Genomic DNA, 14,778 nt, shown 5'->3' on the forward strand with positions numbered 1-14,778 from the left:
ATTGTATTTTTAGACTGTTTTGGAATGTAGCCTATTTCCTCTCCCCAAATTTGTCACTACCGAAACATAGTATTAAACTATGATACAAACAATATTATGTTAACCTGTTAGTATTATGTTTACTTCCCTTATGTAAAGATAATTTTTTACAAGTTTTTATTGAAGGTTTTCACAATAAAATCAATAAAAATGATTTTTTTTAACAAATTTTAAATTTCAATTTTTAAAAATTTTCAAAATCTATGTGCAATCTTTCTTTCTAAAATGTAAAATGCTGATCAGATTGAGTTCAGAGTTAATGATTAATGAGATGGAACATACAGTTAACCAATCAGTATTATAACATTTTAGTTGATAACTCAATAACCTATATATATATTTTTTTTTTAAAACACCCAGTGTTTCGGTAGTGATCAGTATTTTCTTTATAGTGTTTTATCATATTCCCTCAACCTTATTGCTTAATTCTAACTCATAACATGCCTGATGTTGGGAATATTACAAGCATGTATGTTTAGTGGTCAATAAAATAATTTATTTTTGAAGAAAAATGTTCATCCATGACCATATAGTACAAATATTACTTATCAATTGCTTATTTGCTGTAAATAGATGATTGAAATGATGATACTCATAGAAACTCACTGATTCTAAGACTTTGGAACACATTTATTTCAAAATGATGAGATTTAACTACTAACCAGTCCATTTTGTCACTACCGAAATGATAATGTCACTACCGAACTTGACCATATGATTCGGTAGTGACAATTCTACCTAATTTTGAGCATTATTAAAGAATGCTAGCAAGCACATGGCTAGCAAACACATCTTTGAAGAGGTGTACACCCATAGAAACATAATAATTTGCATAAAACCCTAAAAAGTTTACATAATTGAAGAGAATGTGTGTTCGGTACTGACAATTTTTAAAGTTACACACTGATTTTCAGACTTTGGAGCACATTTATTTAAAAACTATGGGATTTAGCTGCTTATCATGCAGCCTTGGGGGACAGGGATGCAATGTCACTTCCTGGTAAAAAAAAATCAGGGGTGTGGCTTAAATCTAGACTCAGCCAAGCCACTAAAACTCGTGTGTTTCGGTAGTGACATGAAAACAAGAGACATGAATTTTTGAGCATAGTTTTTTAATTTAAAAATTAAACCCACAATAAATCTAAGTCTTTCAACCTTTGTTTAAACTTAATCATAAATATATTTTAAATTACACAGTTGAAACAAATCTAAAAAAATGTTACATAAATGTAGGGGTCAGGATCGGGGACAGCTACTTATTTTTTTTATTTATTAAGCTTATCACTATCTCATTTAATACTGAATACTTAATTGTTTTGTTAAACCTATTTTTTTTGTAATGGGGCTGCACTTTGAAGAGGCTCCAGCTGCAGCATTTCATTCTTGAGGAAAACGAGCAGTGTCCAGCTGTGGCCACCAGAGGGCGACAAAGTAACATAAAGTTTTCTATTCGACCACAGGGCGGCGGCATCGAGCAAAAGCTGCAACCTATATAATCACTGAGCTACAAGTAAGTCCTTCCTTTCACTGCTCACTCTCTGTGTGAAGCAGTACGATGGCTGTTCATCTTCAGTGTAACAGCTTCAGATGTTCATCCATGTATGCCGTCATACTGTGTTGTAAGTATTTCATCTTTACGTATCGCACTGTCATGTGTAGCCCAATTTAAATTAGGTGTGCGAGTTAAACGTGTGAAATCTTCAAATGTGGACACGTGTTAATAAGTTGGTGCCATTTTGTATCGCCATGTCACACACAACTTAAACAATAGCGTGGGCTGCAACCTAAAGACTTCTGAGATAACTAAATAACTTTACAGTACGCGTAACTAATGTCCCGATTGTCGAGCAAGAGGAGGATTTACAAAATGCATAACACCGGTGAAAGTGCCTTTTAAAGCCATGTGTCCTAGGTAGCTAACATTAAAGCTAATATGAGTTTGTTGCAAAGATAAAATGTCTAAATGTTTCATACCCACCCGAGACACAGGGTTTGGGTGATTTCATATAGGCTGAAGTGACTTAAACTAACATCAATGTAAACTAAGGTCGCATAAGATGTTCATTATACTCCCCAAAGTCCTGGTGAGAAAGCAGCATCATGATTTATTATCAATCCTATCCAGGGGTCAAAGGGACTCCTAATCCTTTCAAGTTATTTAATTAAAAAGTTATCCAAGTAACCAAACTTGGGTAATTCTTTATTAATAAGAAATTAAATTCACTATCTGCCTTTCAATTGTAGCTACAATTTGCAAAACTTTGAAATAAGCAGTAAACTATAATTACCATTAATCACGTACAGTACTAAGAGTTTTATTCTAGCACTGGGTTAGTGTGGCTACGCTTTGTCTCAAGAATTCAAAAATATTTTCAAAAAGCAATGCATTAGAAATAATGTTTCAACCATATTATAATAATAGCTTTGATTTATGTAGCACCTTTCAAGAAACCCACGGATGCTTTACATAACTAAGAAGGGGGGCAGTAGACTAAATATACCGTTTTTATTAGCTGGGATCAAAGATGAATGTCTAACAACTATGTTTTGGTGTAAGCATCCAGACAAGGCTCCTAAAGGAAGTGTATCCTGTTATTTGGTTGAATTAAAGTAAATGTTTGCGTCTTTCAGAAAGTAGTGACTAATTTCCCCTTTTGTCTTTCCTTCCCTCTTTCAGCAGCCCATGTGCCGTGCAGTGGACATGTGCGTGAGCCAGATGGAGGATGATTGCTGTGTTTGAACATCACAAGAATGCTGAAGCTCAAACAGTGACGAATGTGCTGTTGACACACACACACACACACACCAGTGTGCCACGAGAAGAAATGAGTCTGAGCAAGGAGCTCAGAGCAGAGTGCTGCCATCTACCCCAAGCCGTGTTTGGAAATGTATGTAAAAATGTGGTTACCTTTTTGAAAGACGTATGCTTTGGTTAAAAAAAAAAAAAATGTTTTTAATATCAAGCCTTGAGGCCTCGTTAGCAGCTGCATCTTTGACAGCCTGGGCTCTCTGATGTGAGACACCCTGGGTTTTTACTATTTCAGATGCAATATTAAATGTCCCTGCGCTTTCTGCCCGCCTCTTTTCCATGGCGTCTTGGATTGAATCAGGGAGGATATATAGCTACTATTAATCACCTGAACTGCTTAATATTGCATCACTTTGTTTTGCTGTATGAAACCGTAATGTCATGGTTTTCTTGTATTTCCAGTCTGTAGGTATAAGCTCTTGAGAAGACGCCAGCAAGATGTTGCAGCAGCAGCTTGAGCAGATACTGATGAGCTGATTTGAGAGGAGTTTATTATCTGCAGGTGAGTACTTGTTACTTTGGTTTCGGTTGCATCCACTGATAGACCTGAAGCAGGTTTATTTGGCTTCTAGGTTTGCATAGAGATGCTAAACTAAACCTTCCTCATGCTTTCTGACTGCTCAGTCTATAGCAGCACAGATTGCATTGAGGAATACATGTGGCAGCTTAGATTTACAGATGTTATCAGTCGGACTCTGGAGTATCAAGCAGACAATGTACAGACGCATTTTGCAGGCGCTAGATGAACTACCAATTACAGGATGACATTCATGTTCTGTGTTTCATCTCCCTTTTTTAATATTTTTCATTTTCTTGTAGGTGATCAGCAGACTCTGCATAACAGCTGATGGAGATTGGATCTGTGGAAATGTCCTTTCCTCCCCCACATGATGAACACATTTTCTCTATATTTATAGCAAAATTATAAACACTTATGCTGTCAGATTTGCTGTTTTCTGATATGGTTTATTCAAACAATGTGAATCGTTCTGTGCATGTAGAGTTTTAAACTGCTGTCATGTTGTCTTCAATAAAATTGAATTTGACTCCAGTTGAGGCCTTCCTTTTAACTGTACTTAAAAGATCAGGGTTATCCAGCATACACACACAGGGTTGTTCGGATACATTTCAAGTAAACCGTTGGAGAGAACATCACTATTTGCCATGTGGCGTCATCGGGTTTGCTTTGAGGCCACAATGTGAAGTGTTGTACATGCATTAAACTTTAAAATGTATCTGAACAATCCTGCTGTGTTGGCTTACTGTGATATCAAAAGCTGTCTGTTCCTAGCTGCACCGTGGATGAGTAGCATGGCTGTGCACAAGCACCCACCAATCCTCCAGTTTCAAATACTGAATTTGTACAAATTCTGGGAACTCCAGATGTGGAAGTTGCTCATTAAAACTGCTCTGCCACCAGAATATACTTGAAGCCCCAAATTAGGTTCTGTATAATGTACATTATTTGTTTGTTCTACATTTGCCTGAAAGTAAGGAATAAATGGATCAGGGACACAAAGACTAGAGTGGTCTGATTTCTTAACATTTAGTTAAATACTTAAAGCCAGACTGGCTGTAGGAAAAGAGGGATGTTAGGTGATAATAGCTGCACAGGTGCTTAGATGTTAGGCATGTAGTTAAACTAGAACATGTAACTTTTTCTATTGAAACATTTATTACAGAAGTCAATAAAATGTAAAACCAGTTAAAATTGTCATGCGCCTGAAGCGCGATTTTTGAAAAGGGAATACAACATTGCCAGTTTAGATATTTTCAACAGGCTCAGGGTGAATTAATCTTCCAAAATCATGACTCTGAAACTTGCAAGGTTGTTTAAAAGAAGCACATCACTCCAATAAAATGAGAAAGTCAAGAAAAAGAAAATCCCTTATCACACATCGGGGGAATCATTTCTTGCAACACATCCTACCTGCTTACAAGTTTATCCTTTAAAAATTAAACCCATTTTCAAAAAGCAGAATGCATCTTTTGCTTTTTCAAATGTGACGTCCTTTTCCTCTGATGGATGGCACAACTATTTCAAATACTTCGTTTTACCATGAGGTTGTGGTGCACATCAGCATAAAACCTCAATTTGTTTCCTAATGCATCTTCTTGTATCCTACAAAATAACAATAAGAAACAACAACTTCTCTTTGTAAAACTCCACCTCTGCTTCACCTCGTTAGTCAGTGTGTTTCCACACCTGTAAAGAAATCAGGTGAGAGCTCCATGGTCCAATCAAGACCTGATTTGGGAGTTACCCCCATCAAATGAAGAAGATGGTGTATCAGCCCTGCGAGGTCTGGAAACTATTCGTCAGTCTTTTCCTCTCCTTGGTAATGTCGGTATTCTGGCTTGAGCTCCCAGGTATTCTTGTGTGTTCCCTTCACGTTGTAGATGCCAATATCACGCAAGATTTCTTTCAGGTAAATCTGAGAGAAGAAATGAACCAGTTAGGATTAAAGATGAATAACATGTTGTGGTTTTGTGTGACTTTAAGGTATAAAAACAGCAGGAACTTTAACTTAATCAACAACTCTCTCAAGAAAAAGCTTCACCCGTCCCACAACAAGAGCTCTGATTTTGCCCTCTGGTCTTACCACAGGCTGTTTGGTGATGTCCACCAGGTCTTTGATGTTGTAGTACTGGTGCTTCTCAAAAGCAGAAAACAACATGTCCAACACCTGCTGTTTGTCAGCTCTGGCTCTCTTGCCCTCCTCCTTCTTTTTCCTGTCATACTCGAGCTGCAGCAGAAAGTAAACAGACAGAGGTCAGGTATCGTTTACATTACAGATCCACACCAGCACATGGCACTTTTATTAGGACTCTCATTCAACTGGTGTTCATCATTTCATGAAGAATGCAACAGGACTTCCTCTCATATTTGATGTATCTATTTTGTATGGATGTAAATATGGAACACTAGAAATTGGCTTAAATGCTAACTTATAAGGAGCTTAGCTGTAATGTACTGTAGGGCTGGAAGTCTTCGGGTGTCTCATGATTCGACTTCGATTCTTGGGGTCACGATTCGATTCATGGAAATCTGGATTCATCGATCCATGGATTCAAAGTCTATTAATGAATTAGTACTTCAGGATCTACTCCAGTCATCTGTGAGACTGGCCGCATTTCTTGTTGCTCTATTTGGAATTCTACTGAGTTAAAGAGCTAGCCTTAGCACTTAGCAGTGAGTGACTGATTTGCCCAAAAAAACAATTTAAATCGATTTTAAATCTTAGAAGAGAAAAATCTCGATTTTTTTCCATAAATAGACGTTTCCCCCCACCTCTAATGTACTGTAAACAGTAAACACACTGGTCATATCAGAGCTACAATACTTTCACCGACTATTTATTACATTTATGGTTCAGGTTCATGTTACTCTATTTGTACCCTTAGGTAAATTTGGTACAAATAACATAACCTGAACCAAAACGCCTATATTAACTGAAATCAGGGAGAGAGCTGGAAAGGACATGCAGCAGAGGAGCCCCACAGGTCGGACTCGAACCTGGGCTGTCCGCTTTGAAGACTGTAGCCTCTGTCCCAACAAGCTACATTTTTGATGAAACATAGTAAACAAAGTAAACAGCATTCCAGTATGACATGTATTTCTTACATTGTAAGTATGGTTGGCAACAGGTTTGTAGTTGTTGGTGACTGGACTTTGCAACTGTTGTGACAGCCTGACTGGCTTAGAGGACTCCTCAATTTGTAACCTGGAAGATGGAAAGAATGTGTTTACCTTTTGGAGAAGTCATGATATTTACTAACCGACATGAAAGATATTAACTTTGTGATTAAAAAAAAAAAAGATTTCACATGATGAATTGACGAAGCGATGGCATGATACACTTACTATTTCAGTAGTACATAATTAAATGACTGGTTGTTTTTAATGATCTACAGTAATGCATGCAACATAGCAAATTGAAGAGAAGGTGAGGCTCATAACATACTAGCATGTACTCAATACTCACCTCTTCAGTCTCATGTAGCTTTCACTGACAGCAGGTCTGCACTCTGCTCTCTGCACCACCACTCCCTCCAAAGCTATTTTATCTGAAAACGAGGAGTTAATTAAAACACCACTTTAAATGCATGTGTGTGTGTGAATGCATTATTAATGCATGTTTACTTCCTATGGAAGGAAAGAGGAACAGTTACATGTGTGTAAGAGAGAAAGGATGAAGGAATTATTGAACTATTGAATGTTTGGAGTAAAAACAAATTGAACAACATACAGTAGATTGCCTTTGCTAGTGAATGAATGTGGTTCAGCCCAGGCTCACTCCTTAAGTTGAAAGGAAAATGTTGTAACATTCCAGCATCTATTTCTGATACTCCCATCATTTTCATCCACTTTGATCTCCAAGTAATCTAAACTAACATTTAAATCCAGATCTAAACTTTCAAGCCAACAACAAATCACAACCGGACTCACTCGTATTACAACCATCATAACCAGTAGCTGGCACCCTGCACATTTGCAGTGTCAACCATTCGAAACACATACTCTCATTTCCATCCTTCATTCAAGGCAATGCACTCTGTGCAGAAGCTCCATTGTGTTTGCACCAGTGTGCTAAAAAATAGAAGAAGCATGTGTGAGGCTTGGAGTAGAAACTGGGTGATTCCTGAGGACAATGTGTCTACAGCTTTGGTGTCAATACATGCATTAAGCATGTATTAAGGTTTCTATTGTGATACTATAAACACAATATTTTTAAAATAACAGACAGTGTGTCTGATTCCTATTAGTGCAACTTTGTCACTCGCTGGTGAAACGTTGGACTCACCTGGGCCTGCCCCCGCCCCCGAAACTGAGCTGCTGCCATCAGATCTCTCTTCTGACTGGCCTACAGGAAGGGAGGGATGGTAAACATGAAAATACAGGGGATGGAGGACGGAGGGAGGAGGGGAGCGAACAGTAAGAACCACACCCAAGGGTTTAGTCGCACACCAAAACGATCACACAGTGCATCTTGGCGCAATTTTTGACGGGTACACGCGCGTGTGCATTAGCAAAGCAAGCAAGCCCTTATGACAAAGAAGCACAGATAACCTTGTCCCACCAAAAACAAATACATAAGCACAACAGGGCTGCACAAATATACTTCACTTATAAAGAAACAACAGTATTACATCTCATTTAACCAGCTGTTAAGCTGGTGTTGAATACCTTACATTTTACTGTCATTCAAAGATGCAGCAAAAACAAACTTTAGATTTATGTCAATCTACTACATCTTTTAAAAGTTGTTTTGCATTGATAGCTGCTTACTTAAGACAGGTCTCCATTGGAAAAAAAATACTGCATTTAATGGGAAAAAAGTATATTTAACAAATTAAAAATGTTAACTAATTTCAGCTGTGCAGCCCACACACACACACACACACACACACACACACACACACACACACACACACACACACACACACACACACACACACACACACACACACACACACACACACACACACACACACACACACACACACACACACACACACACACACACACACACACACACACACACACACACAGAAGAACAGAAGCACAAGCTCACCAGCACCCATGGCAACAACAAAAAAAATGAAACATTCAGAGGGCAGATGAGGGCAGTGAAATTCAAACCAAACCACATGCACAAATGAAATCAGCTCCAAATTCAGCAATGATTTGAGTTGATTCGAATCGACTCTATGTTAATTAATTCCAAATGGGGCCATTGTGCTGGATCAGATACTGGAAAGGTTAAACCACAAAGTTTGACTGACAGAGTATCAAACACTGAAGCTAAAATTCGCTTATAGACAGACGGAGAGAGAAACTCAAATCAGATTGGAAAAGAACAATCTTTTCTGTTTTCCAGTGAGTGTGCAGGTATCCCATATGAGCAGTACATCAATTATATGTACTGTGCTGGGACTGTGAACAACCTCATCCTGGTGAAAGTTTACAACACACAGAGACGAGCAGGCAGGGGAAAGACTTTGCATGAAGACAGCAAGCTGTACAAACACTTGCAGGATGAGCGCCTCCACCACCTGATCACACAGAACTTACCGTTGGGCAAAGAAAATAAACTTCACATAACAGCATAACAACATAATTAGTAGATTTTAGTGAGTGTCACATCTTGCGGTTGAGGCATTCAAAAGAAAGTTTTTCCCCCCGCAGGGCTCAGAAATGAAAGCAGAAACTCACCCGATGAATTTTCAGTGAAGACGGCCAGCGTCTGACCTCCGACTGACTGCATGGTGAACGGGTGCTCACGAGGTGCAGACACCGTCTTATCTTCAATGCCCTCAATCACAGTCAACTCTTCATTCAAAGTGAAAGACACCTGTAAAGAATATGTAGTACACATATAAGCTTACCAGCCACTGTCCTTACTTTTGATCAAATTAACATAAACCCGTGTTAAGTACAATTTCATGATATAAAACAGAACATGCACTAAAACAGTTATAAGACGTTATACAAAACGTATTACATCTTGAAAAAATCAATGCTCAATTGTGAAAATCTGAAAAAGAGTTTTAAACAGTTATCATTAATAATGTATTATACCCACACTGCTTCCTATCAGAAATCATTTCTCTCAAAATGAATATCTCCAGGCCTTAAAACTGCAGTTAAAAGGGACTGCTAGGTGTATACAACATTATCATTTTGCATGTTTACTAGTACATATTATAAATGGCTTTAGCGTCTCCCTCATGAAAAAGAGAAAGCATAAGCATGCCCATAGACCAAACTGAAAATAATCTGATGAAGTTAAGGGCTTCAATAGCCACCCATCCCTTACTTGACGATAATCTGATGAAAAGTTTGACGAGTAAGATTTCATCACTTACCTCTGCTTTTCCTAAGTTTCCTTTCCTTTGAGAAAAAAAAGAGCAAAGTCAGCACGAGTTGAAAGGCATGGAGAATACGATAAATTCATTTGAAATGCATAACAACATCCAACGCGACTTGCACAGCTATCTTGTTCACCCACACAATCTCATCCTTCATTAGCAAATGTTTAGTTCTTCCTTCACACAAAACCTACGTAAAAAATAATGGTTTGCTGTTTTTTTAACATACTTGCAGATTCGAAGTTTTCCGACCTCTCCTCTGCCTGTCGCTTTTGCCCATTGCTGAGCGAGGTATTTGGGGACCTGCGAGAAGGAACAAGAAACTTATTGTGTCGTCTCCCCTGCACATGGAAATAAAATTAATGTAAAAAAAACTAAAAGAAACAAACAAACACAAACTTGATAATGCCAGCTTTTTATACGTTTAATTTTGACCGTGCGATATTTGCATTCATTAAATGAGTCACCCCCTTCGTGTGGAGTAATTTCTCATCCTACATGTGTATAACTTCTGTACAGTTTATTTTAATTTACTTAGCTGTTAATACAACTTATTTATTTTTACTTTTTTTCTTACAATGCTAGTCTATTTTATATACAATTTGAACTTTTTTTGTAGAAGCTGACTCAGGGAGAAATGCACAATAATTCCAATGTACCTGTACTGTCCTGTACCTGTGCAAATGGCAATAAACATCTATTCTATTCTATTCTACATTTGGCTGTCTACTCTCCGTTATATTGTATAGTTTCTGCTTATAATATGTCTACACTCATGCACTTTAACTTGTGTCAATACTGTCCATTTACGACTGTTTTTGCACATTTACATTCAATCTTCCATATTTAATCTTCCTATTTAAGACTAGTAATGCTTAGTTAAATCCTGGTTGTATATATTCACATTCTTATTTTTGATATCTTTTAGTACTTATTTACTTTATATTTAATATTATATTGTGTTTAGATTTGCTAACATTGTGTTTTTTACTCATATTGTGTGTTGGATAACCTGCTGCTGTAACGCCACAATGTCCCAGTTTGGATCAATAAAGTCATTCCATTCCATTGCATTCCATTCCATTCCATTCCATTCTATTCTATCCTATCCTATTCCATTCCATTCCATTCCATTCCATTATTCTATTTCTTCATGATAAATGTTATAGGACCTGACAAAGTCCTGTGGGAATAAACAAACTACCTCAGTGTTGTGAGGCTCTCTGGAGGTATACATGCATTTTACACTGCTGCACATGTTGGCTCTGCAATAAGAAAATATGCTACATTGTATTTCAGGTTGTGTATCCAGTTATTGGTTCTCTGTGGAGTTTCACGTTTTCATACCACACAGACTACAGCTTTTACTTCAATGTCCTGCCATCTTTTGTTGATCTGGTGTTGAGAGTTGTCTCTTGTTAGATACATTTTAAAGGCAAACCACACTTCAAAATAAACATGAGAAGTAGTTTTGACCGGTTCTCTTGACTGGCTCGCAGATAGGAAGTGAACTTAGCCATCGTTAGCTCCAATGAACGCTTTCTTTCATTGTAGCTTTAGATGCTAAGCTAAGTTAGCCTTAGCCTTAGGTATGTTTAAATTATTTACTGTTCCCGTAATCCACCACCAAGCGTTGTTGAAAATATATACACGTACCTTAACAAGCCACACGCCCGTGTTCTGCTTGGCACCAGTTAAATCCACTTCTCCTTTTTCTGACATTTTTTTAATAATAAAATGTTGATAGCTTTTCAATGAGACTACCACACGCATGCGTAAAGAAAACTGAACTACGGCTACGCAGAGGGTCCAAAAATACATCCACTCAAAAACATTGAGCCCATTCTGCGGGCTGCAGCGAGGTATTTTCGGAGTAAATCCCAACACATTTATAAATGAAATAAGGAATAATAATGTAAAACGAGAAGGTTTAAAAATGAATTTTTAATCAAAGTAAAAGAAATAGGAACATAATAATTCAACACATGAAACACGATGCTATGAATACTGCAAACATACATTTTAAAGCAATGCGTACAAACGTTTTGGAAGTTTTATTTAATCCTGTGGGCCAAATAAAATTGAATTAATGAAAGGGATGAATGTAAAGTAACTAGAATCTGAATTTTGACAGGACACTAAAACATTAACAAAACTTATTTTGTAAAGGAGAGATACTTTAATGCAGCTTTGATCAAGCAAGCATTAAAGTATGTACATTCCTATATCCTTTTTGATTGCATAAACACTTGGACAACATTGCTTATCCCCTATAATGTACTTCTATAGTGGGATTGTTATGTATAATGACTGGTAGTTTTGTCTATGATTTAAACAATATCAAACATTGATTAATCCCTGAATTATTTATACTGTAAATTAAGACATGAGTCCGATAAGATTAAATATTAACCACGCTAAATTTAACATATGATAATCTAAAACTCAAAAGATATGCTCAACTGTTCAGCAAAAAAGAAAATATTGTGTATTCTTCCCCCATATCTGTTGTATAAAATATGCAGCTTCTTCTGTAAAATCCAAGTTGGCCACATTTCTATTTTGCCTTCTTAGTCTACCTAGTCTAGTTTTCTTTACTTCCTACTTAGCATAAAGTTAAACTTACATATGTGTAACACAAGACTATCCATAAACAAAGTCCATATTGTACAAACCATGTAAGAAGTTGTCACCAATTTAGACCGTAGCAACCTATTCAAAAAAAGGCTTTTAACATTTTGAGAGTTCATCACAAGAACATTCGATCTTTGCTGTGGGAGAAACGCGTGTTAAGTTCCTGAGATTTCTTAAGGAGGCGCTCCTTCTGCGCATCATCAAAGCGATTCACCTGCAGGTCTGCATCCCTATCGAATGGCTTCCTCTCCACCGGTATGTCAGCCTTCTCCTTCGCTTTTTCCTTCATTGTTTTGGTGTGCAAAGTCATCAGAGACTCGGCACGTTTCGTTTCCTGACAACAAGAAATGGGGATTGAGTTAAGTGTGCTACCCTTTTGTAGTCTTTAGTACATCTGCCATGACTTATGTGTGTGGACATTTAGGAAACAAGGACAATGAGGTATCACAACTCACATTATATTTAGAAACTTTATCTGCCATTTCCAAGTCCTTCCTGGAGAGTTTTGGAACTTTTTCATCAACTTCTTCTTCACCCTTCTGCTTTCGTTCAAGGCGTTCCTTTGGGTCAAGACAAAAAAAAAAAAAAAAAAATCAATAATTGATCTGAAAAAAGAAAAACTTGGTGAGGAAAAAGAAACGTTTATAAAAAATAATTAACTACCCTGATCTTACGCTCCCGGTCTTCTGGCGTATCTGTCCAAATGGAGCGATCTTTGTTCTCTGGACCCGACTTCTTCTTGAAGGTTCGAGCCCCCAAGCCAATGTGCTGCAGTTCTGGTGGGAGCTCTGTCATCCATGTTTCTCGAGCCAGAACCTCGGGGGTCTCCTAATTAAACAAATAATAATACAAACTTTACAATGTCTTCAAATTCAATTAAATGATGTTGGTTTTTTTGCTTTTTATACTATTATTTTCTCAGTAAGATTTCAGTCTGTAATCAGTGAAATGGATGAGACTTCGGGGGAAACAAATAAAACTCACTTCTCCTGTCAGCTTGTCCTTCATCCTTTTTGCTCTTCGCTCAAAATCCAGTGCCACAGAGTCTTGAATATCTCCTTTGGATGGCATGGGTCCGATCACATCATCCTCTCCTTCGCTGCTGGAGGACTCAGCCCTGTAGCCCGGTGGAAGTGCCGGCCCTGGGAAACCCTCTCCGTCCTCACTGTTATCATCATCGTCGTCGTCGTCGTTCTCGTATGCTGCTCTGCGAAACCCAGGAGGTAAAGCGGGTCCCAGCACAGGTGGCCTGAGGGAACACGATGAAGTTATAGTTTTCACAACAAAACATTGTGACTGTAAGCATTTCATGTGCACATTTTATTTTTATTTTTTTAAACTCATGTGTCAACCTTTCTGGTGAACTCTGTTGTTTCTTAAAACCTGGTGGCAGAGCTGGTCCAAAGAAACCATCATCATCATCATCTTCTTCTTCTTGTGAATTTGTCTTCTCCACCCTGTTCAAAAAAAGCAAAAGTTACTGTCTTGCTGGTTGTGAAAGTTGTTTTTTTTTAAAACTCATAGTTTACTACTGAACCTTACTCTTCTGCAGCTGTGTGTTTTGTTTTAGCTCTTTTGAACGACACCTCCTGTTCACTGTCGTCCGATGAGCTCGACGGTCCTCCTCGTTTATACCCGGGAGGTAAAGCAGGGCCAGAGACTAACACAATACAAACACAGAAACTACCATGAGGAAAGAAACTTGACACGAATATCCAGGGCTTTTAATCAGTTTTCCGGGTCTAACCTCTAACAAAAGATAATTTGTCTGACTTACATCCATCTTCAGAGTCTGAGTCTTCATCGCTCTCCTCCTTTCTGAACATAGGGGGTAAGGGAGGCCCGATTACTTTATCAGACGACATTTTTGAAATCTCTAATTAGTCACGTAGCTTCAAAACATTTCTTTTTTAAGCTGGGAAAACCAGAAGTGCTTCGAAGAACGAATTTGACCTTTCACACAGGAAGTAAACATCGAGTCCCCGATGGTTTTTTTTTGTCAAGTTTCCAAAAGATAGCGGCACTAAAACCGGAAGTGTGCTATTGAACTGCAACAATAAAGTAACAAGTTCTCACGTTATATTTGTTAGAAAAATAAGTGTATAATTGTATCTTACATTTTTGTGCTTTTTTTTTTGTTGGGTTTAATCGTATAATATCTTATCATGTGTTTTTGTGACAATATATTTGGCTACTTTAGAAATGTGACTTTTCCAATGTGAGAAATCCCTTATAAGAGACATTTTCTGAATATTAAGCTTCATTTAAAATTCCATTATTTCTTCCGATTTTCTAAAAAAAAAAAAAAAAAAAAAAGGTTTAATTGAATATGCAACTTAAAAAGTGGTATGTTTCTCATAGTTTTTTTTTAATGGTTGTTGAGTAGAAAAATAGATTCGGAAACTATTTTTTCTCAAACATTT

At 37.5% G+C, this 14,778-nt stretch overlaps 2 protein-coding genes, 1 long non-coding RNA gene and 2 other non-coding genes across 7 annotated transcripts; 3 read left to right on the top strand and 2 right to left on the bottom strand.

Annotated features, from left to right (window-relative positions):
- The first annotated feature begins 1,643 nt into the window (after nt 1-1,643).
- Nucleotides 1,644-3,899, top strand: LOC132972554 (uncharacterized). 2 transcript variants are annotated; one of them, XR_009672921.1, is made up of 4 exons: nt 1,644-1,658; nt 2,717-2,942; nt 3,265-3,350; nt 3,668-3,899. It is a non-coding gene; the product is annotated as an uncharacterized LOC132972554 (long non-coding RNA). The 2 variants fall into 2 exon arrangements; XR_009672920.1 differs by having other exon boundaries at nt 2,717-2,927; nt 3,251-3,350.
- On the top strand, nt 3,024-3,160 carry LOC132980405 (small nucleolar RNA SNORA31). The gene has a single exon (XR_009674169.1). It is a non-coding gene; the product is annotated as a small nucleolar RNA SNORA31 (small nucleolar RNA).
- On the top strand, nt 3,377-3,508 carry LOC132980399 (small nucleolar RNA SNORA31). Its single transcript, XR_009674167.1, has one exon. It is a non-coding gene; the product is annotated as a small nucleolar RNA SNORA31 (small nucleolar RNA).
- On the bottom strand, nt 3,801-11,501 carry LOC132972541 (general transcription factor IIF subunit 2-like). Of its 2 annotated transcripts, XM_061035454.1 has the most exons (9): nt 11,378-11,501; nt 9,951-10,024; nt 9,719-9,743; nt 9,066-9,204; nt 7,654-7,713; nt 6,835-6,916; nt 6,474-6,573; nt 5,452-5,595; nt 3,801-5,283 (listed from the first exon to the last, which is right to left on the bottom strand). In XM_061035454.1, exons 1-9 carry the CDS (start codon nt 11,492-11,494, stop codon nt 5,161-5,163), a joined length of 864 nt encoding a protein of 287 aa, XP_060891437.1. In that variant the 5' UTR covers nt 11,495-11,501; the 3' UTR covers nt 3,801-5,160. The 2 variants fall into 2 exon arrangements, with proteins under 2 accessions (XP_060891437.1, XP_060891445.1); XM_061035462.1 differs by lacking the exon at nt 7,654-7,713.
- A 145-nt stretch (nt 11,502-11,646) lies between these two features.
- On the bottom strand, nt 11,647-14,314 carry gpalpp1 (GPALPP motifs containing 1). Its single transcript, XM_061035695.1, has 7 exons — nt 14,133-14,314; nt 13,898-14,015; nt 13,708-13,812; nt 13,340-13,604; nt 13,019-13,183; nt 12,811-12,915; nt 11,647-12,689 (listed from the first exon to the last, which is right to left on the bottom strand). Exons 1-7 carry the CDS (start codon nt 14,218-14,220, stop codon nt 12,471-12,473), a joined length of 1,065 nt encoding a protein of 354 aa, XP_060891678.1. The 5' UTR covers nt 14,221-14,314; the 3' UTR covers nt 11,647-12,470.
- Nucleotides 14,315-14,778: the final 464 nt, after the last annotated feature.

Source organism: Labrus mixtus, chromosome 1 (assembly GCF_963584025.1).
Source record: "Labrus mixtus chromosome 1, fLabMix1.1, whole genome shotgun sequence".
NCBI classification, from domain to species: Eukaryota; Metazoa; Chordata; class Actinopteri; order Labriformes; family Labridae; genus Labrus; species Labrus mixtus.

Coding starts and splice junctions, on each gene's coding strand:
- LOC132972541 (XM_061035454.1), bottom strand. CDS start 11,494: ATGCGTGTGGTAGTCTCATTGAAAAGCTATCAACATTTTATTATTAAA. Junction 9,744..9,950: donor GGAAAACTTCGAATCTGCAA/GTATGTTAAAAA, acceptor TTTTTCTCAAAG/GAAAGGAAACTTAGGAAAAG. Junction 7,714..9,065: donor CTTCACTGAAAATTCATCGG/GTGAGTTTCTGC, acceptor CCCTTCCTGTAG/GCCAGTCAGAAGAGAGATCT.
- gpalpp1 (XM_061035695.1), bottom strand. CDS start 14,220: ATGTCGTCTGATAAAGTAATCGGGCCTCCCTTACCCCCTATGTTCAGA. Junction 13,605..13,707: donor CAACAGAGTTCACCAGAAAG/GTTGACACATGA, acceptor GTGTTCCCTCAG/GCCACCTGTGCTGGGACCCG. Junction 13,184..13,339: donor AGGACAAGCTGACAGGAGAA/GTGAGTTTTATT, acceptor TTGTTTAATTAG/GAGACCCCCGAGGTTCTGGC.